This window comes from Anomalospiza imberbis, unplaced genomic scaffold, assembly GCF_031753505.1.
Source record: "Anomalospiza imberbis isolate Cuckoo-Finch-1a 21T00152 unplaced genomic scaffold, ASM3175350v1 scaffold_100, whole genome shotgun sequence".
NCBI classification, from domain to species: domain Eukaryota; kingdom Metazoa; phylum Chordata; class Aves; order Passeriformes; family Viduidae; genus Anomalospiza; species Anomalospiza imberbis.
In genome coordinates this window covers 107,147-128,851 of record NW_027099389.1, presented here as the reverse complement: position 1 = coordinate 128,851, position 21,705 = coordinate 107,147, and the positions used below count along the sequence as shown (strand labels likewise).

The window sequence follows — 21,705 nt, the reverse complement described above, 5'->3', positions numbered from 1 at the left end:
ATGTCCCCAATTTCTGGGGGATGTCCCCAATTTCTGGGGGTTGTCCCCAATTTGGGGAGGGGTCCCCGATGTGGGGAGGGGTCCCCAATGTGGGGAGGGGTCCCCGATGTGGGGAGGGGTCCTGGGCTGCCCTCAAACCCCCAAATCCACCCCAAATTTCCCCCAAACCCAACCCTGGGCATGTCCCCAGTCTTGGGTGGATGTCCCCAACTTTTGGGGGTTGTCCCCAATTTCCGGGGATGTTCCCAATTTGGGGAGGGGGTCCCTGATTTTGGGAGGGGTCCCCGATTTGGGGAGGGGTCCTGGGCTGCCCTCAATCCCCCAAATCCCCTCAAATCCCCCCCAAACCCAACCCTGGGCATGTCCCCAATTTTGGGTGGATGTCCCCAATTTTGGGTGGATGTCCCCAATTTCTGGGGGTTGTCCCCAATTTCTGGGGGATGTCCCCAATTTGGGGAGGGGTCCCCAATGTGGGGAGGGGTCCCCGATGTGGGGAGGGGTCCTGGGCTGCCCTCAAACACCCAAATCCACCCCAAATCCCCCCCAAACCCAACCCTGGGCATGTCCCCAATTCTGGGTGGATGTCCCCAATTTTTGGGTGCTGTCCCCAATTTCTGGGGGTTGTCCCCAATTTCTGGGGGTTGTCCCCAATTTGGGGAGGGGTCCCCAATTTGGGGAGGGGTCCCCGATGTGGGGAGGGGTCCTGGGGATGCCCTCAAACCCCAAAACCTCCCGAAACCCCCTCAAATATCCCAAAAACCCAACCCTGGGCATGTCCCCAATTTTGGGTGGATGTCCCCAATTTCTGGGGGTTGTCCCCGATGTGGGGAGGGGTCCCCGACGTGGGGAGGGGTCCCTGACCCGTGCATGGGCCCGGGCTGGCCGCTGGCGTCCATGAGGCTGCGGAAGGGCCCCCCGAGGCGCGGGTCCTGCGCGCTGGCCTCGGCCGTGCTGAAGTGGTACTCGGTCACCTTGTCCAGCAGCTCGTGGGGGATGCCACCGCCGCGGTCCGAGATCCTGGGGACATCAGTGGGGACATTTGGGGACGTTGGGGACATCGGGGACATTGGGGACATCGGGGACATTGGAGACGTTGGGGACATCGGGGATGTTGGGGACATCGGGGACGTTGGGGACATTGAGGACATTCGGGACATCGGGGACATTGGGGACATTTGGGGACATTGGGGACATCGGGGACATTGGGGACATCGGGGACGTTGAGGACATTGAGGACATTGGAGATGTTGGGGACATCGGGGACATTGGGGAGATTTGGGAGATTGGGGACATTTGGGGACATTCAGGGACATTGGGGACATCGGGGACATCGGGGACATTGGGTTTGTCCAGCAGCTCGTGGGGGATGCCACCGCCGCGGTCCGAGATCCTGGGGACATCGGGGACATCGGGGACATTTGGGAGATCAGGGACATTGGGGACATTTGGGACATCGGGGACATTGGGGACATCAGGGACATCAGGGACGTTGGGGACATTGGGGACATTTGGGGACATCGGGGACATTGGGGAGATTTGGGACATCGGGGACGTTGGGGACATCGGGGACATTGGGGACATTTGGGGACACCTGGGGACACCTGGGGACACTCGGGGACACTGGGGGACACGGGGGGACATTTGGGGACATTTGGGGACACTTGGGGACACTTTGGGACCTTTGGGGACACTTGGCGACATTGAGAACATTTGGGGACACCTGGGGACATTTGGGGACACCTGGGGACCTTTGGGGATTTTTGGGGACACTTGGGGACACTCGGGGACACGGGGGGACACTTGGGGACACCTGGGGACCTTTGGGGATTTTTGGGGACACTTTGGGGACATTTGGGACTTTTGGGGACACTTGGGGACACTTTGGGGACATTCGGGGACACTTGGGGAGACTTGGGGAGACTTGGGGACACTTGGGGACACCTGGGGACATTTGGGGATTTTTGGGGACACTTTGGGGACCTTTGGGGACACGGGGGGACATTTGGGACTTTTGGGGACACTTGGGGACACTTGGGGACACGGGGGGACACCTGGGGACACTTTGGGGACACTTTGGGGATTTTTGGGGACACTTTGGGGACCTTTGGGGACACGGGGGGACGCGCGGTACCGGATGACGAGGTCGATGTCGTTGTTGGCGATCGTCACCACGATGTCGGGGACGTTGTAGGGCGTGTCCAGGTGGGACTCCATGGTGGCCCTGGCACCCCGAAATGGCACCGGGGTCACCCCAAAATGGCACTGGGGTCACCCCAAAGTCACCGGGGTCACCCCAAAATGGCATTGGGGTCACCCCAAAATGTCATCGGGGTCACCCCAAAGTCACCGGGGTCACCCCAAAATGGCATTGGGGACCCCAAAATGGCACCGGGGTCACCCCAAAGTCACCGGGGTCACCCCAAAATGTCATTGGGGTCACCCCAAAATGTCACTGGGGTCACCTCAGGGACCCCAAAATGTCATTGAGGATCCCCAAAATGGCACCGGGGTCACCCCAAAGTCACCGGGGTCACCCCAAAATGTCACTGGGGTCAGCCCAAAATGTCACCAGGGTCACCCCAAAGTCACCGGGGTCACCCAAAATGTCACCGGGGTCACCTCAGGGACCCCAAAATGTCATTGGGGACCCCAAAATGGCACCGGGGTCACCCCAAAATGGCACCGGGGTCACCTCAGGGACCCCAAAATGTCATTGGGGACCCCCAAAATGGCACCAGGGTCACCCCAAAGTCACCGGGGTCACCCCAAAATGGCACCAGGGTCACCCCAAAATGTCACCGGGGTCACCTCAGGGACCCCAAAATGTCATCGGCGACCCCAAAATGGCACCGGGGTCACCCCAAAATGGCACCGGGGTCACCTCAGGGACCCCAAAATGTCATTGAGGATCCCCAAAATGGCACCGGGGTCACCCCAAAGTCACCGGGGTCACCCCAAAATGGCACCAGGGTCACCCCAAAATGTCATCGGGGTCACCCCAAAGTCACCGGGGTCACCCCAAAATGGCATTGGGGACCCCAAAATGGCACCGGGGTCACCCCAAAGTCACCGGGGTCAGCCCAAAATGTCACCGGGGTCACCCCAAAGTCACCAGGGTCGCCCCAGGGACCCCAAAATGTCATTAGGGACCCCCAAAATGGCACCGGGGTCACCACAAAATGGCACCGAGGTCACCTCAGGGACCCCAAAATGTCATCGGGGACCCCAAAATGTCACTGGGGTCACCCCAAAATGGCATTGGGGACCCCAAAATGTCATCGAGGACCCCCAAAATGTCACCGGGGTAACCCCAGGACCCCAAAATGTCATCGGGGACCCCCAAAATGGCACCAGGGTCACCCCAGGGACCCCAAAAATGTCACCAGGGTCACCCCAAAATGGCACCGGGGTCACCCCAAAATGTCACTGGGGTCACCTCAGGGACCCCAAAATGTCATCGGCGACCCCAAAATGGCACCGGGGTCACCCCAAAATGGCACCGGGGTCACCTCAGGGACCCCAAAATGTCATTGAGGATCCCCAAAATGGCACCGGGGTCACCCCAAAGTCACCGGGGTCACCCCAAAATGGCACCAGGGTCACCCCAAAATGTCATCGGGGTCACCCCAAAGTCACCGGGGTCACCCCAAAATGGCATTGGGGACCCCAAAATGGCACCGGGGTCACCCCAAAGTCACCGGGGTCAGCCCAAAATGTCACCGGGGTCACCCCAAAGTCACCAGGGTCGCCCCAGGGACCCCAAAATGTCATTAGGGACCCCCAAAATGGCACCGGGGTCACCACAAAATGGCACCGAGGTCACCTCAGGGACCCCAAAATGTCATCGGGGACCCCAAAATGTCACTGGGGTCACCCCAAAATGGCATTGGGGACCCCAAAATGTCATCGAGGACCCCCAAAATGTCACCGGGGTAACCCCAGGACCCCAAAATGTCATCGGGGACCCCCAAAATGGCACCAGGGTCACCCCAGGGACCCCAAAAATGTCACCAGGGTCACCCCAAAATGGCACCGGGGTCACCCCAAAATGTCACTGGGGTCACCTCAGGGACCCCAAAATGTCATCGGCGACCCCAAAATGGCACCGGGGTCACCCCAAAATGGCACCGGGGTCACCTCAGGGACCCCAAAATGTCATTGAGGATCCCCAAAATGGCACCGGGGTCACCCCAAAGTCACCGGGGTCACCCCAAAATGGCACCAGGGTCACCCCAAAATGTCATCGGGGTCACCCCAAAGTCACCGGGGTCACCCCAAAATGGCATTGGGGACCCCAAAATGGCACCGGGGTCACCCCAAAGTCACCGGGGTCACCCCAAAATGGCATTGGGGACCCCAAAATGGCACCGGGGTCACCCCAAAGTTCTTGAACCCCCAAAGCGCCAGAAAACCCCCCCAAAATCCCCCAAAATTGCCATAAAATCCTCCCAAAATCCACTTTAAACCCCAAAATCCCCCCAAAATCCCTCAAAAATCCTCCCAAAAATCCCCCAAAACTCCCTGGAATTGCCCAAAATCCCCGGAATTCGCCCCAAATCCGCGAGGCCGGGCACCTCATGGCTTTCTTGGGCCCCCAAAATGCCATAAAACCCCCCCAAAATCCCCCAAAATTGCCATAAAATCCCCCCAAAATCCACTTTAAACCCTCAAAATCCCCCCAAAATCCCCCCAAAATCGCTCAAAACTCCTCCAAAACTCCCCGAAATTCCCCAAAACTCCCCGGAATTGCCCAAACTCCCCGGAATTCGCCCCAAATCCCCGAGGCCGGGCACCTCATGGCGTTCTTGAACCCCCAAAATGCCATAAAATCCCCCCAAAATCCACTTTAACACCCCAAAATCCCCGAAAATCCCCCCGAAATTGCTCCTAAATCCTCCAAAAATCGCCCAAAACTGCCCGGAATTGCCCAAAACTCCCCGGAATTGCCCAAATTCCCCGGAATTCGCCCCAAATCCCCGAGGCTGGGCACCTCATGGCGTTCTTGGGCCCCTAAAGTGCCATAAAATCCCCCAAAATCCACTTTAAACCCCCAAAATCCTCCCAAAATCCCTCAAAAATCCCCCAAAAATGGCCCAAAACTCCCCGGAATTGCCCAAAATCCCCGGAATTGCCCAAAATCCCCGGAATTCGCCCCAAATCCCCGAGCCCGGTCACCTCATGGCGTTCTTGAACCCCCAAAGCGCCAGAAAACCCCCCCAAAATCCCCCAAAATTGCCATAAAATCCTCCCAAAATCCACTTTAACACCCCAAAATCCCCGAAAATCCCCCCAGAATTGCTCCTAAATCCTCCAAAAATCGCCCAAAACTCCCCGGAATCGCCCAAAACTCCCCGGAATTGCCCAAACTCCCCGGAATTCGCCCCAAATCCGCGAGGCCGGGCACCTCATGGTGATCTTGAGCACTGAAATCCCCCCCAAAGCGCCATAAAACCCCCCAAAATCCACTTTAAACCCCAAAATCCCCCCAAAATCCCCCAAAAATCACCCAAAACTCCTCGAAATTGCCCAAAACTGCCCGGAATTGCCTAAACTCCCCGGAATTCGCCCCAAATCCCTGAGCCCAGGCACCTCATGGCGTTCTTGAGCACTGAAATCCCCCCCAAAGTGCCATAAAATCCCCCCAAAATCCACTTTAAACCCCCAAAATCCCCCCAAAATCCCTCAAAAATCACCCAAAACTCCCCGAAATCACCCAAAACTCCCCGGAATTGCCCAAACTCCCCGGAATTCGCCCCAAATCCGCGAGGCCGGGCACCTCATGGCGTTCTTGGGCCCCCAAAATGCCATAAAATCCCCCCAAAATCCACTTTAAACCCCAAAATCCCCCAAAATCCCTGAAAATCCCCCCCAAAATCCCCCAAAATTGCCATAAAATCCCCCCAAAATCCCTCAAAAATCCCCCCAAAATGGCCCAAAACTCCCCGGAATTCCCCAAATTCCCCGGAATTCGCCCCAAATCCCCGAGGCCGGGCACCTCATGGCGTTCCTGGGCCCCCAAAGCGCCATAAAATCCCCCCAAAATCCACTTTAAACCCCCAAAATCCCCCAAAATCCCTGAAAATCCCCCCCAAAATCCCCCAAAATCACCCAAAACTGCCCGAAATCCCCCAAAACTCCCCGGAATTGCCCAAAATCCCCGGAATTGCCCAAACTCCCCGGAATTCGCCCCAAATCGCCGAGGCCAGGCACCTCATGGCGTTCTTGAGCACCCAAAATGCCATAAAATCCCCCCAAAATCCACTTTAAAACCCCAAAATCCCTGAAAATCCCCCCGAAATTGCTCCTAAATCCTCCAAAAATGGCCCAAAACTGCCCGGAATTGCCCAAAACTGCCCGGAATTGCCCAAACTCCCCAGAATTCGCCCCAAATCGCCGAGGCCGGGCACCTCATGGCGTTCTTGGGCCCCTAAAGTGCCATAAAATCCCCCAAAATCCACTTTAAACCCCAAAATCCCCCAAAATCCCTGAAAATCCCCCCCAAAATCCCCCAAAATTGCCATAAAATCCCCCCAAAATCCCTCAAAAATCCCCCCAAAATGGCCCAAAACTCCCCGGAATCGCCCAAATTCCCTGGAATTCGCCCCAAATCCGCGAGCCCGGGCACCTCATGGCGTTCTTGGGCCCCTAAAGTGCCATAAAATCCCCCAAAATCCACTTTAAACCCCAAAATCCCTCAAAAATCCCCCCAAAATGCCTCAAACTTCCCCAAAATCCCCGGAATTGCCCAAAACTCCCCGGAATTGCCCAAAACTCCCCGGAATTCCCCAAACTCCCCGGAATTCGCCCCAAATCTGCGAGGCCGGGCACCTCATGGCGTTCTTGGGCCCCCAAAATGCCATAAAACCCCCCCAAAAATCCCCCAAAATTGCCATAAAATCCCCCCAAAAATCGCCCAAAATCCCCCAAAACTCCCCGAAATTCCCCAAAACTCCCCGGAATTGCCCAAAACCCCCGGAATCGCCCAAAACTCCCCGGAATTGCCCAAACTCCCCGGAATTCGCCCCAAATCCCTAAGCCCAGTCACCTCATGGTGTTCTTGAGCACCCAAAATGCCATAAAATCCCCCCAAAATCCCCCAAAATTGCCATAAAATCCCCCCAAAATCCCTCAAAAATCCCCCCAAAATCCCCCCAAAATCCCCTCAAAAATCCCCCAAAATCCCCCAAAACTCCCCGGAATTCCCCAAATTCCCCGGAATTCGCCCCAAATCCCCGAGGCCGGGCACCTCATGGCGTTCTTGAACCCCCAAAGCGCCATAAAATCCCCCAAAATCCACTTTAAACCCCCAAAATTGCCATAAAATCCCCCAAAAATCCCCCAAAATCCCCCCAAAATTGCCATAAAATCCCCCCAAAATCCACTTTAAACCCCCCAAAATCCCCCCAAATTGCCCCAAACTTCCCCAAAACTCCTCGAAATTGCCCAAAATCCCCGGAATTCGCCCCAAATCCGCGAGGCCGGGCCCCTCATGGCGTTCTTGGGCCCCCAAAATGCCATAAAATCCCCCCAAAATCCACTTTAACACCCCAAAATCCCCGAAAATCCCCCCGAAATTGCTCCTAAATCCTCCAAAAATCGCCCAAAACTGCCCGGAATTGCCCAAAACTCCCCGGAATTGCCCAAATTCCCCGGAATTCACCCCAAATCCCCGAGGCTGGGCACCTCATGGCGTTCTTGAACCCCCAAAGAGCCATAAAATCCCCCAAAATCCACTTTAAACCCCAAAATCCCCCAAAATCCCCCCAAAATCCCCCAAAATCACCCAAAACTCCCCGGAATTGCCCAAAACTCCCCGGAATTGCCCAAAACTCCCCGGAATTGCCCAAAACCCCCGGAATTCGCCCCAAATCTGCGAGGCTGGGCACCTCATGGCGTTCTTGAACCCCCAAAGCGCCATAAAATCCCCCAAAATCCACTTTAAACCCCCAAAATTGCCATAAAATCCCCCAAAAATCCCCCAAAATCCCCCCAAAATTGCCATAAAATCCCCCCAAAATCCACTTTAAACCCCCCAAAATCCCCCCCAAATTGCCCCAAACTTCCCCAAAACTCCTCGAAATTGCCCAAAATCCCCGGAATTCACCCCAAAGCTGCGAGGCCGGGCACCTCATGGCGTTCTTGAACCCCCAAAATGCCATAAAATCCCCCCAAAATCCCTCAAAAATCCCCCCAAAATGGCCCAAAACCCCCGGAATTGCCCAAATTCCCCGGAATTCGCCCCAAATCCGCGAGCCCGGGCACCTCATGGCGTTCTTGAGCAGCTCGGGCAGGACGTAGTCCAGCGGCAGCGGGATGAAGGGGAAGCGCGCGGCCACGTGGCCGTTGATGCGCACGCGCGGCGCGTTCCCGTACTGGTGCTCGCACAGGCGCCTGGGCAGGTGAGGCACACCTGGGTGACCTCACCTGAGTGACACCTGTCAGTCACGGTCACCCCTGTCAGTCACGGTCACCCCTGTCAGTCACTGTCACCCCTGTCAGTCACTGTCACCCGTGTGACTCAGTGTCCCCCCTGTCCTGTCGTCATTGATGGGCATTGGGGCTCACAGACACACCTGGGGCAGGTGAGGCACACCTGGGTGACCTCACCTGAGTGACACCTGTCAGTCACTGTCACACCTGTCAATCACTGTCACCCCTGTCAGTCACTGTCACCCCTGTCAGTCACTGTCACCCCTGTCAATCACTGTCACCCCTGTCCTGTCGTCATTGATGGACATCGGTGGTCACAGACACACCTGGGGCAGGTGAGGCACACCTGGGTGACCTCACCTGAGTGACACCTGTCAGTCACGGTCACCCCTGTCAGTCACAGTCACCCCTGTCAGTCACGGTCACCCCTGTCAGTCACTGTCACCCCTGTGACTCAGTGTCCCCCTGTCCTGTCATCACTGATGGACATTGGAGCTCACAGACACACCTGGGGCAGGTGAGGCACACCTGGGTGACCTCACCTGAGTGACACCTGTCAGTCACGGTCACCCCTGTCAATCACTGTCACCCCTGTCCTGTCATCACTGATTGGCATCGGGGCTCACAGACACACCTGGGTCACACCTGGGTGACCTCACCTGTGCCACGCCCGTGCCACGCCCGTGCCACACCTGTGTCACCTGTACGATGGCCCCGGCCAGCCGCAGTCACCGACGGTCACCCGCTGTGCCCCAGGTGAGCGAGTGCCCAGGGGTGCCATAACCGCCCCCAGGTGTGCCCAGGTGTGCCCAGGTGTGCCATAACCTCCCCCAGGTGTGCCCAGGTGTGCCCAGGTGTGCCCAGGTGTGCCATAACCGCCCCCAGGTGTGCCCAGGTGTGCCCAGGTGTGCCATAACCTCCCCCAGGTGTGCCCAGGTGTGCCCAGGTGTGCCCAGGTGTGCCATAACCGCCCCCAGGTGTGCCCAGGTGTGCCCAGGTGTGCCCAGGTGTGCCCAGGTGTGCCATAACCGCCCCCAGGTGTGCCCAGGTGTGCCATAACCGCCCCCCGGTGTGCCCAGGTGTGCCCAGGTGTGCCATAACCTCCCCCAGGTGTGCCCAGGTGTGCCCAGGTGTGCCCAGGTGTGCCATAACCGCCCCCAGGTGTGCCCAGGTGTGCCCAGGTGTGCCATAACCTCCCCCAGGTGTGCCCAGGTGTGCCCAGGTGTGCCCAGGTGTGCCATAACCGCCCCCAGGTGTGCCCAGGTGTGCCCAGGTGTGCCATAACCTCCCCCAGGTGTGCCCAGGTGTGCCCAGGTGTGCCATAACCGCCCCCAGGTGTGCCCAGGTGTGCTTTTACCATGCCAGGTGTGCCCAGGTGTGCCATAACCTCCCCAGGTGTGCCCAGGTGTGCCATAACCGCCCCCAGGTGTGCCCAGGTGTGCCCAGGTGTGTTTTTACCCCTCCAGGTGAGTGCCCAGGTGAGTGCCCAGGTGAGTGCCCAGGTGTGCCCACGTGAGTGCCCCTTTGTGTTTTTACCACACCAGGTGTGCCCAGGTGTGTCATAACCTCCCCCAGGTGTGCCCAGGTGTGCCCAGGTGAGTGCCCAGGTGTGCCCAGGAGAGCCCAGGTGTGTTTTAACCCCTCCAGGTGTGCCCAGGTGAGTGCCCAGGTGTGCCCAGGTGTGTTTTGACCCCCAGGTGAGTGCCCAGGTGTGTTTTTACCCCTCCAGGTGAGTGCCCAGGTGAGTGCCCAGGTGTGCCCAGGTGTGTTTTTACCCCTCCAGGTGTGCCCAGGTGTGCCCAGGTGAGTGCCCAGGTGTGCCCAGGTGTGTTTTAACCCCTCCAGGTGCACCCAGGTGTGCCCAGGTGTGTTTTTACCCCTCCAGGTGTGCCCAGGTGAGTGCCCAGGTGTGCCCAGGTGTGTTTTGACCCCCAGGTGAGTGCCCAGGTGTGTTTTTACCCCTCCAGGTGAGTGCCCAGGTGTGCCCAGGTGTGCCCAGGTGTGTTTTAACCCCTCCAGGTGCACCCAGGTGTGCCCAGGTGTGTTTTTACCCCTCCAGGTGTGCCCAGGTGAATGCCCAGGTGTGCCCAGGTGTGTTTTGACCCCCAGGTGAGTGCCCAGGTGTGTTTTTACCCCTCCAGGTGAGTGCCCAGGTGAGTGCCCAGGTGTGCCCAGGTGTGTTTTAACCCCCCCAGGTGTGCCCCGGTGAGTGCCCAGGTGAGTGCCCAGGTGTGTTTTAACCCCCAGGTGAGTGCCCAGGTGTGCCCAGGTGTGCCCAGGTGTGTTTTTACCCTTCCAGGTGTGCCCAGGTGAGTGCCCAGGTGTGCCCAGGTGTGTTTTGACCCCTCCAGGTGAGTGCCCAGGTGAGTGCCCAGGTGTGCCCAGGTGTGTTTTAACCCCTCCAGGTGTGCCCAGGTGCGCTCACCTGGCGAAGTCCACCCACTTCTCGATGAGTTTCTTGGGGGAGAGGCGGGTGCAGATGATGCCGACGAAATCCGGCTGGAAACGGGGAAAAACGGGGAAAAACGGGAAAAGTGAGAGAAAACGGGAAAAGTGAGAGAAAATGGGAAAAAGTGAGAGAAAACGGGAAAATTGGGAAAAGTGAGAGTAAACGGAAAAAGTGAGAGAAAACGGGAAAATTGGGAAAAGTGAGAGAAAACGGGAAAAGTGAGAGAAAACGGGAAAAGTGAGAGAAAACGGGAAAATTGGGAAAAGTGAAAGAAAACGGGAAAAATGGGAAAAGTGAGAGAAAACGGGAAAAATGGGAAAAGTGAGAGAAAACGGGAAAAATGGGAAAAGTGAGAGAAAACAGGAAAATTGGGAAAAGTGAGAGAAAACGGGAAAAACGGGAAAAGTGAGAGAAAACAGGAAAATTGGGAAAATTGGGAAAAAATCCGGAGAAAACGGGGTGAGGGGGGTGGGAAAAACGGGAGAAAAAAAGGGAAAATTGGGGCAGAAATGGGGAAAAACCAGAAAAAACTGGGATGAAACAGCCTGGCACACCTGGAGAGGTGAGCTATAGGATCTATAGGATCTATAGGTACTGACACACCTGTGCCCAGGTGAGCTATAGGATCTATAGGATCTATAGGTACTGACACACCTGTGCCCAGGTGAGCTCTAGGATCTATAGGATCTATAGGTACTGACACACCTGTGCCCAGGTGAGCTCTAGGATCTATAGGATCTATAGGTACTGGCACACCTGTGCCCAGGTGAGCTCTAGGATCTATAGGATCTATAGGCACTGACACACCTGTGCCCAGGTGAGCTCTAGGATCTATAGGTACTGGCACACCTGTGCCCAGGTGAGCTCTAGGATCTATAGGATCTATAGGCACTGACACACCTGTGCCAGGTGAGCTCTAGGATCTATAGGTACTGGCACACCTGTGCCCAGGTGAGCTCTAGGATCTATAGGATCCATAGGCACTGGCACACCTGTGCCAGGTGAGCTCTAGGATCTATAGGATCTATAGGCACTGACACACCTGTGCCCAGGTGAGCTCTAGGATCTATAGGATCTATAGGATCTATAGGCACTGACACACCTGTGCCCAGGTGAGCTCACCTTGTCCTCGTGCAGCGCCAGGTGATGCGCCGCCAGCATCCGCATGCCCAGGCGCGACGTCAGCGTCTTGTCCAGGAACGGCCGCAGCAGCCGCTCGTCCTGACAGGGGAGACAGGGGAGAGACAGGTGAGGGACAGGTGAGACAGACATGTGAGACACAGGAGACAGGTGAGGGACAGGTGAGACAAACAGGTGAGACAAACAGGTGTGAGACAGGTGAGACACAGGTGAGACAGGGGAGACAGGTGAGGGACAGGTGAGACAGGTGAGACAAACAGGTGAGACAGGTGAGGGACAGGTGAGACAGGTGAGACACAGGTGAGACAGGTGAGGGACAGGTGAGACAGGTGAGAGACAGGGGAGGGACAGGTGAGATGGACAGGTGAGACAAACAGGTGAGACAGACATGTGAGACACAGGTGAGACACAGGTGAGACAGGTGAGAGACAGGTGAGGGACAGGTGAGACAGGTGAGGGACAGGTGAGGGACAGGTGAGGGACAGGTGAGACAGGTGAGAGACAGGTGAGACAGGTGTGAGACAGGTGAGGGACAGGTGAGGGACAGGTGAGACAGGTGAGAGACAGGTGAGACAGACATGTGAGACACAGGAGACAGGTGAGGGACAGGTGAGACAGGGGTGAGGGACAGGTGAGGGACAGGTGAGAGACAGGTGAGGGACAGGTGAGACAGGTGTGAGACAGGTGAGGGACAGGTGAGGGACAGGTGAGGGACAGGTGAGGGACAGGTGAGGGACACAGGAGACAGGTGAGACAAACAGGTGAGACAGGTGAGGGACAGGTAAGAGACACAGGTGACAGACAGGTGAGGGACAGGTGAGACACAGGAGACAGGTGAGAGACAGGTGAGGGACAGGTGAGAGATACAGGTGAGACAGGTGAGGGACAGGTGAGGGACAGGTGAGGGACAGGTGAGATGGGTGTGAGACAGGTGAGGGACAGGTGAGGGACAGGTGAGACACAGGAGACAGGTGAGGGACAGGTGAGATAGGTGAGACAGGTGAGGGACAGGTGAGACAGGTGAGATGGGTGTGAGACAGGTGAGGGACAGGTGAGACAGGTGAGACAAACAGGTGAGACAGGTGTGAGACATGTGAGGGACAGGTGAGACAAACAGGTGAGACACAGGTGAGACACAGGTGAGACAGGTGAGAGACAGGTGAGACAGGTGAGGGACAGGTGAGAGACAGGTGAGACAGGTGAGGGACAGGTAAGAGACACAGGTGAGACAGGTGGGTGGGTGTGCCTCAGGTGGAACTCCCCCAGGTGTGTGGGTGTGGCTTGGGTGTGTCCCAGGTGTATCTCAGGTAGGGTTACCTGTCCCAGGTGTGTCCCAGGTGTGTCCCAGGTGTGTTACCTGTCCCAGGTGTGTCCCAGGTGTGTCCCAGGTGTGTCCCAGGTGTGTCCCAGGTGAGGTTACCTGTCCCAGGTGTGTCCCAGGTGTGTCCCAGGTGTGTCCCAGGTGTGTCCCAGGTGTATCTCAGGTAGGGTTACCTGTCCCAGGTGTGACCCAGGTGTGTCCCAGGTGTGTCCCAGGTGTGTCCCAGGTAGAGTTACCTGTCCCAGGTGTGTCCCAGGTGTGTCCCAGGTGTGTCCCAGGTGTGTCCCAGGTAGAGTTACCTGTCCCAGGTGTGTCCCAGGTGTGTCCCAGGTGTGTCCCAGGTGTGTCCCAGGTGTATCTCAGGTAGGGTTACCTGTCCCAGGTGTGACCCAGGTGTGACCCAGGTGTGCCCCAGGTGTGTCCCAGGTGTGTCCCAGGTGTGTTACCTGTCCCAGGTGCGTTACCTGGATGTGCCTGCGGCACTCCCTCAGCCCCTCGGCCAGCAGTGTGTGTACCCCAGGTGTGTCCCAGGTGTGTCCCAGGTGAGGTTACCTGTCCCAGGTGTGTCCCAGGTGTGTCCCAGGTGTGTCCCAGGTGTGTCCCAGGTGTGTTACCTGTCCCAGGTGCGTTACCTGGATGTGCCTGCGGCACTCCCTCAGCCCCTCGGCCAGCAGCGTCACCACGTCCTTGTGGTCCTCGAGCAGCTGCCGCAGCAACGCGCAGTACTGCGACTCGTCGCTGCGCACCTGGATCTGCACAGGTGAGACAGGTGTGACACACACAGGTGTGACACACACAGGTGTGACACAGACAGGTGTGACACACACAGGTGAGACACACACAGGTGTGACAGTGACAGTGCTGCGACTCGTCGCTGCGCACCTGGATCTGCACAGGTGAGACAGGTGTGACACACACAGGTGTGACACACACAGGTGAGACACACACAGGTGTGACAGTGACAGTGCTGCGACTCGTCGCTGTGCACCTGGATCTGCACAGGTGAGACACACACAGGTGTGACACACACAGGTGTGACACACAGGTGTGACACACACAGGTGTGACAGTGACAGTACTGCGACTCATCACTGCGCACCTGGATCTGCACAGGTGAGACACACACAGGTGTGACACAGGTGAGACACAGACAGGTGTGACACAGACAGGTGTGACACAGACAGGTGTGACAGTGACAGTACTGCGACTCGTCGCTGCGCACCTGGATCTGCACAGGTGAGACAGGTGTGACACAGGTGTGACAGTGACAGTGCTGCGACTCGTCGCTGTGCACCTGGATCTGCACAGGTGAGACACACACAGGTGTGACACACACAGGTGTGACACAGGTGAGACACAGACAGGTGTGACACAGACAGGTGTGACACAGACAGGTGTGACAGTGACAGTACTGCGACTCGTCGCTGCGCACCTGGATCTGCACAGGTGAGACAGGTGTGACACAGGTGTGACACACACAGGTGTGACAGTGACAGGTGTGACACACACAGGTGAGACACACACAGGTGTGACACACACAGGTGTGACAGTGACAGTGCTGCGACTCGTCGCTGTGCACCTGGATCTGCACAGGTGAGACACACACAGGTGTGACACACACAGGTGTGACACACAGGTGTGACACACACAGGTGTGACAGTGACAGTACTGCGACTCATCACTGCGCACCTGGATCTGCACAGGTGAGACACACACAGGTGTGACACAGGTGAGACACAGACAGGTGTGACACAGACAGGTGTGACACAGACAGGTGTGACAGTGACAGTACTGCGACTCGTCGCTGCGCACCTGGATCTGCACAGGTGAGACACACACAGGTGAGACACACACAGGTGTGACACACACAGGTGTGACACACACAGGTGTGACACACAGGTGTGACACACACAGGTGTGACAGTGACAGTACTGCGACTCGTCGCTGCGCACCTGGATCTGCACAGGTGAGACAGGTGTGACACAGGTGTGACAGTGACAGTGCTGCGACTCGTCGCTGTGCACCTGGATCTGCACAGGTGAGACACACACAGGTGTGACACACACAGGTGTGACACAGGTGAGACACAGACAGGTGTGACACAGACAGGTGTGACACAGACAGGTGTGACAGTGACAGTACTGCGACTCGTCGCTGCGCACCTGGATCTGCACAGGTGAGACAGGTGTGACACAGGTGTGACAGTGACAGTGCTGCGACTCGTCGCTGTGCACCTGGATCTGCACAGGTGAGACACACACAGGTGTGACACACACAGGTGTGACACAGGTGAGACACAGACAGGTGTGACACAGACAGGTGTGACACAGACAGGTGTGACAGTGACAGTACTGCGACTCGTCGCTGCGCACCTGGATCTGCACAGGTGAGACAGGTGTGACACAGGTGTGACACACACAGGTGTGACAGTGACAGGTGTGACACACACAGGTGAGACACACACAGGTGTGACACACACAGGTGTGACAGTGACAGTGCTGCGACTCGTCGCTGTGCACCTGGATCTGCACAGGTGAGACACACACAGGTGTGACACACACAGGTGTGACACACAGGTGTGACACACACAGGTGTGACAGTGACAGTACTGCGACTCATCACTGCGCACCTGGATCTGCACAGGTGAGACACACACAGGTGTGACACAGGTGAGACACAGACAGGTGTGACACAGACAGGTGTGACACAGACAGGTGTGACAGTGACAGTACTGCGACTCGTCGCTGCGCACCTGGATCTGCACAGGTGAGACACACACAGGTGAGACACACACAGGTGTGACACACACAGGTGTGACACACACAGGTGTGACACACAGGTGTGACACACACAGGTGTGACAGTGACAGTACTGCGACTCGTCGCTGCGCACCTGGATCTGCACAGGTGAGACAGGTGTGACACAGGTGTGACAGTGACAGTGCTGCGACTCGTCGCTGTGCACCTGGATCTGCACAGGTGAGACACACACAGGTGTGACACACACAGGTGTGACACAGGTGAGACACAGACAGGTGTGACACAGACAGGTGTGACACAGACAGGTGTGACAGTGACAGTACTGCGACTCGTCGCTGCGCACCTGGATCTGCACAGGTGAGACAGGTGTGACACAGGTGTGACAGTGACAGTGCTGCGACTCGTCGCTGTGCACCTGGATCTGCACAGGTGAGACACACACAGGTGTGACACACACAGGTGTGACACAGGTGAGACACAGACAGGTGTGACACAGACAGGTGTGACACAGACAGGTGTGACAGTGACAGTACTGCGACTCGTCGCTGCGCACCTGGATCTGCACAGGTGAGACAGGTGTGACACAGGTGTGACACACACAGGTGTGACAGTGACAGGTGTGACACACACAGGTGAGACACACACAGGTGTGACACACACAGGTGTGACAGTGACAGTGCTGCGACTCGTCGCTGTGCACCTGGATCTGCACAGGTGTGCCCAGGTGTGTTTTTAACCCCCAGGTGAGTGCCCAGGTGTGTTTTAAAGCCCCAGGTGTGTTTTAAAGCCCCAGCTGTGCCCAGGTGTGTTTTTACCCCCCCAGCTGTGCCCAGGTGTGTTTTTAACCCCCAGGTGAGTGCCCAGGTGTGTTTTTAACCCCCAGCTGTGCCCAGGTGTGTTTTTACCCCCCCAGGTGAGTGCCCAGCTGTGCCCAGGTGTGTTTTTACCCCCCAGGTGTGCCCAGGTGAGTGCCCAGCTGTGCCCAGGTGTGTTTTTAATCCCCAGCTGTGCCCAGGTGTGTTTTTACCCCCCAGGTGAGTGCCCAGGTGAGTGCCCAGGTGTGTTTTTACCCCCCAGGTGAGTGCCCAGGTGTGCCCAGGTGTGCCCAGGTGTGTTTTTACCCCCCAGGTGAGTGCCCAGGTGTGCCCAGGTGTGCCCAGGTGAGTGCCCAGGTGAGTGCCCAGGTGAGTGCCCAGGTGTGTTTTTAACCCCCAGATGAGTGCCCAGGTGTGCCCAGGTGTGCCCAGGTGTGCCCAGGTGTGTTTTTACCCCCCAGCTGTGCCCAGCTGTGCCCAGGTGCGCGCCCAGCCCCACTCACCGGGGGGAAGTCGCTGAGTTTCTGGAAGGCGCGGATGTACAGCTCGTGCTGGGGGGGGAGGGGACAGCTCAGGGCCACGCCCCGCGCCACGCCCTGCGCCGAGCCACGCCCCGCGCCACGCCCGGGACACGCCCCGCCCCGCGCCACACCCTGCGTCACGCCACGCCCCGCGCCGAGCCCCACCCCGCGCCACGCCCTGCACCACGCCCTGCGCCACGCCCCGCGCCACGCCCTGCGCCACGCCCCGGCCACGCCCGGAACCCCCCCAGCCTGAGAACCTGGGGGCACCGTGGGGAAATTCCGGAAAATTCCGGCAAGCTCCGGGAATTCTGGGGAATTCTGGGGAATTTCCAGGGAAAATTTTGGGGAATTTTGGGGAATTTCCAGGGAAATTTTGGGGGATTTTGGGGAATTTCTGGGAATTTCCGGGGAAAATTCGGGTATTTTGGGGAATTTTAGGGAATTTTCCAGGAAATTTGGGGAATTTCTGGGAATTTCCAGGGAAATTTGGGGAAATTTGGGGGATTTTGGGGAATTTCTGGGGAATTTCTGGGAAATTTTGGGAATTTGGGGGAATTTTGCCTTTTTTTTTGCCTTTTTTTGCGATTTTTTCGTAATTTTTTCGTGGTTTTTCTTGATTTTTTTCGCGATTTTTTGGCGATTTTTTCGTCATTTTTTCGCGATTTTTTCGTGATTTTTTTTGCGATTTTTTCGCGATTTTTTGCCATTTTTTGCGATTTTTTCTCGATTTTTTTGCATTTATTTCACATTTTTTACGCGATTTTTTCGCAATTTTTTTGCTTTTTTTGCCATTTTTTCATGATTTTTTCGCATTTTTTTGCGATTTTTTCGCCATTTTTTCGCCATTTTTTCACGATTTTTCGCAGTTTTTTTGCATTTTTTTCGCAAGTTTTTCGCGATCTTTTTCGCAATTTTTTTGCTATTTTTTTGCCATTTTTTCATGATTTTTTCGCATTTTTTTGCCATTTTTTCGCCATTTTTCCGCCATTTTTTCACGATTTTCCGCCATTTTTTCACTTTTTTCTCGCGATTTTTTCGCGATTTTCAGGAATTTCGGCTTCCCCTTCAAACCCTTCGCGGGGATTTTGGGGATTTTGGGTTTTTTGGGGATTTTGGGGGGCTCACCACGTGCAGGATGGTGGGGTTGCAGCCGATGATGAAGGGAAGGTTCCGGAAGCCCTGGATGCGGTGGGCGATGCGCACGGGCAGCTCCTGCTGCAGGTACCGGGCGCTTTTCTGCCCCAAAAAAAACCCCAATTTTGGGCAATTCCCGAGGTTTCGTCGCCCTCCCAAACCCCTCGGCGCTTCCTGGCAATTCGGCAATTTTCTCACCCAAATTTTGGGGGGTTCTGCCCAACCACAAGCACAAAATTCCCAAAAATTTCCTATTTTCACCCCAAAAATTCCCATTTTCACCCCAAAATTTTGAATTTTCACCCCAAATTTTCCATTTTCACCCCAAAATTTTCCATTTTCACCCCAAGATTTTCCATTTTCACCCCAAAATTTCCCATTTTCAACCCAAAATTTCCATTGTCAACCCAAAATTTCCCATGTTCACCCCAAAATTTTCCATTTTCACCGCAAATTTTCAACTTTCACCCCAAGATTTTGAATTTGTTCCCCAAATTTTCCATTTTCACCCCAAAATTTCCAATTTTCCCCCAAATTTCGTCGGTTTTGCCCCAAATTTTTCAATTTCAATCACTTTCATCCCAAATTTCCGAGGTTTCACCCCAAATTTTGGAGGGCTTATCCCAAATTCTTCAGGTTCTACCGGGCGCTTTTCTGCCCCAAAAAAACCCCAATTTTGGGCAATTCCGAGGTTTCATCGCCCTCCCAAACCCCTCGGCGCTTCCTGGCAATTCGGCAATTTTCTCACCCAAATTTTGGGGGGTTCTGCCCAACCAAAAGCACAAAATTCCCAAAAATTTCCCATTTTCACCCCAAAATTTCCCATTTTCACCCCAAAATTTTGAATTTTCACCCCAAATTTTCCATTTTCACCCCAAAATTTTCCATTTTCACCCCAAGATTTTCCATTTTCACCCCAAATTTTCCATTTTCACCCCAAAATTTTCCATTTTCACCCCAAAATTTCCCATTTTCACCCCAAATTTTCCATTTTCACCGTAATTTTCCATTTTCACCCCAAAATTTTCCATTTTCACCCTAAATTTTCCATTTTCACCCTAAATTTCCCATTTTCACCCAAAATTTCCATTTTCACCCCAAATTTTCCATTTTCAACCTAAAATTTTCCATTTTCACCCAAAATTTTCCAATTTTCACCCCAAAATTTCCATTTTCAACCCAAAATTTCCATTTTCAACCAAGATTTTGAATTTTCACCCCAAAATTTTCCATTTTCACCCCAAATTTTCAACTTTCACCCCAAGATTTTGAATTTGTTCCCATATTTTCCATTTTCACCCTAAAATTTTCCATTTTCACCCAAAATTTTCCATTTTCATCCCAAGATTATGAATTTTCACCCCAAATTTTCCATTTTCACCCCAAATTTTCCATTTTCACCCCATGATTTTGATTTTTTCCTCCAAAATTTTCCATTTTCACCCCAAGATTTTCCATTTTCATCCCAAGATTTTGAATTTTCACCGAAAATTTTCCATTTTCAACCCAAACTTTTCCATTCTCACCGCAAGATTTTTAATTTTCACCCCAAAATTTTCCATTTTCACCCAAAATTTCCATACTTCCCCCAAATTTCATTGGTTTTACCCCAAATTTTTCAATTTCATTCAGTTTTATCCAAATTTCTGAGGTTTCACCCCAAATTTTGGGGACCCCCCCCTCATTTCACCCCAAATTTTGGGGACCCCCCCTCTCACCTTCCCCCCCCCCAAGTTTTGGGGAGCCCCAACCCTTTTCCCTCCCCAAAACTCAGGAAAAAAACCCCAAATTTTAGGGACCCTCCCAAATTTTGGGGACCCCACAGATTTAGGGACCCCCCCCCAAGTTTTGGGGACCCCCTCCCCAAATTTGGGGTCCCCCCCCTCACCAGGATGTGGCTGCCGTCCTGCGAGCGCCCCGAGTAGAGCATGGTGGTGGGGGTCAGGCGCACCGAGGGCTGAGTTTGGGGGAAAAAAAGGAGATTTTGGGGTTTCTCCAGATTTGGGGAGGGGGAACCCCAAATTCGGGTTAAATCCACCCTAAAACGGCCCAAAAATCCCTCCCAAAATGGAGCCAAATTGAGGGAAAAACGGCCAAAATGACGGGGAAAACCGACCAAAAATCAGCTCGAAAATGACACCAAAATTTCACCAAAAAAGGCCCAAAATCCACCCTAAAATGGCCCAAAAATCACTCACAAAATGGAGCCAAATTGAGGGAAAAATGGCCAAAATTCCGGGGAAAACCGACCAAAAATCAGCTCGAAAATGACACCTAAATTTCACCAAATTTGGGTTAAATCCACCCTAAAATGGCCCAAAAATCCCTCCCAAAATGGGGCCAAATTGAGGGAAAAATGGCCAAAATTACGGGGAAAACCGATCAAAAATCAGCTCGAAAATGACACCAAAATTTCATCAAAATGGCCCCAAAATCCACCAAAAATGGCCCAAAAATCCCTCCCAAAATGGAGCAAAATTGAGGGAAAAACGGCCAAAATTACGGGAAAACCGATCAAAATCAGCTCGAAAATGACACCAAAATTTCACCAAAAAGGCCCAAAATCCACCTAAAATGGCCCAAAAATCCCTCCCAAAATGGAGCCAAATTGAGGGAAAAACGGCCAAAATGACGGGGAAAACCGACCAAAAATCAGCTCGAAAATGACACCAAAATTTCACCAAAAAAGCCCCAAAAAAGCCCCAAAATCCACCTAAAATGGCCCAAAAATCCCTCCCAAAATGGAGCAAAATGAGGGAAAAATGGCCAAAATTCCGGGGAGAACCGACCAAAAATCAGCTCGAAAATGGCACCAAAATTTCACCAAAAAAGGCCCAAAATCCACCTAAAGTGGCCCAAAAATGCCTCACAAAATGGAGCCAAATTAAGGGAAAAACGGCCAAAATTACGGGGAAAACCGACCAAAAATCAGCTCGAAAATGGCACCAAAATGTCACCAAAACGGCCCCAAAATCCACCTAAAACGGCCCAAAAATCCCTCCCAAAATGGAGCAAAATTCAGGGGAAAATGGCCAAAATTACGGGGAAAACCGACCAAAAATCAGCTTGAAAATGACACCAAAATTTCACCAAAATTTCCCCAAAATCCACCTAAAATGGCCCAAAAATCCCTC

At 54.6% G+C, this 21,705-nt stretch overlaps 1 protein-coding gene across 1 annotated transcript in view; it reads right to left on the bottom strand.

The window, feature by feature from the left end:
- The window catches only part of LOC137465642 (branched-chain alpha-ketoacid dehydrogenase kinase-like), a 28,138-nt gene that overhangs the window by 1,687 nt on the left and 4,746 nt on the right, over positions 1 to 21,705 (bottom strand). Inside the window, exons 2-10 of the mRNA XM_068177709.1 lie at positions 20,460 to 20,610; positions 18,563 to 18,673; positions 17,417 to 17,464; positions 13,973 to 14,092; positions 12,002 to 12,100; positions 10,856 to 10,929; positions 8,263 to 8,391; positions 2,132 to 2,221; positions 862 to 1,017 (exon numbers count right to left, since the gene is read on the bottom strand). Of these exons, the coding sequence (XP_068033810.1) occupies positions 862 to 1,017; positions 2,132 to 2,221; positions 8,263 to 8,391; positions 10,856 to 10,929; positions 12,002 to 12,100; positions 13,973 to 14,092; positions 17,417 to 17,464; positions 18,563 to 18,673; positions 20,460 to 20,610 (978 nt within the window). The remainder of the gene's footprint in view (positions 1 to 861; positions 1,018 to 2,131; positions 2,222 to 8,262; positions 8,392 to 10,855; positions 10,930 to 12,001; positions 12,101 to 13,972; positions 14,093 to 17,416; positions 17,465 to 18,562; positions 18,674 to 20,459; positions 20,611 to 21,705) is intronic.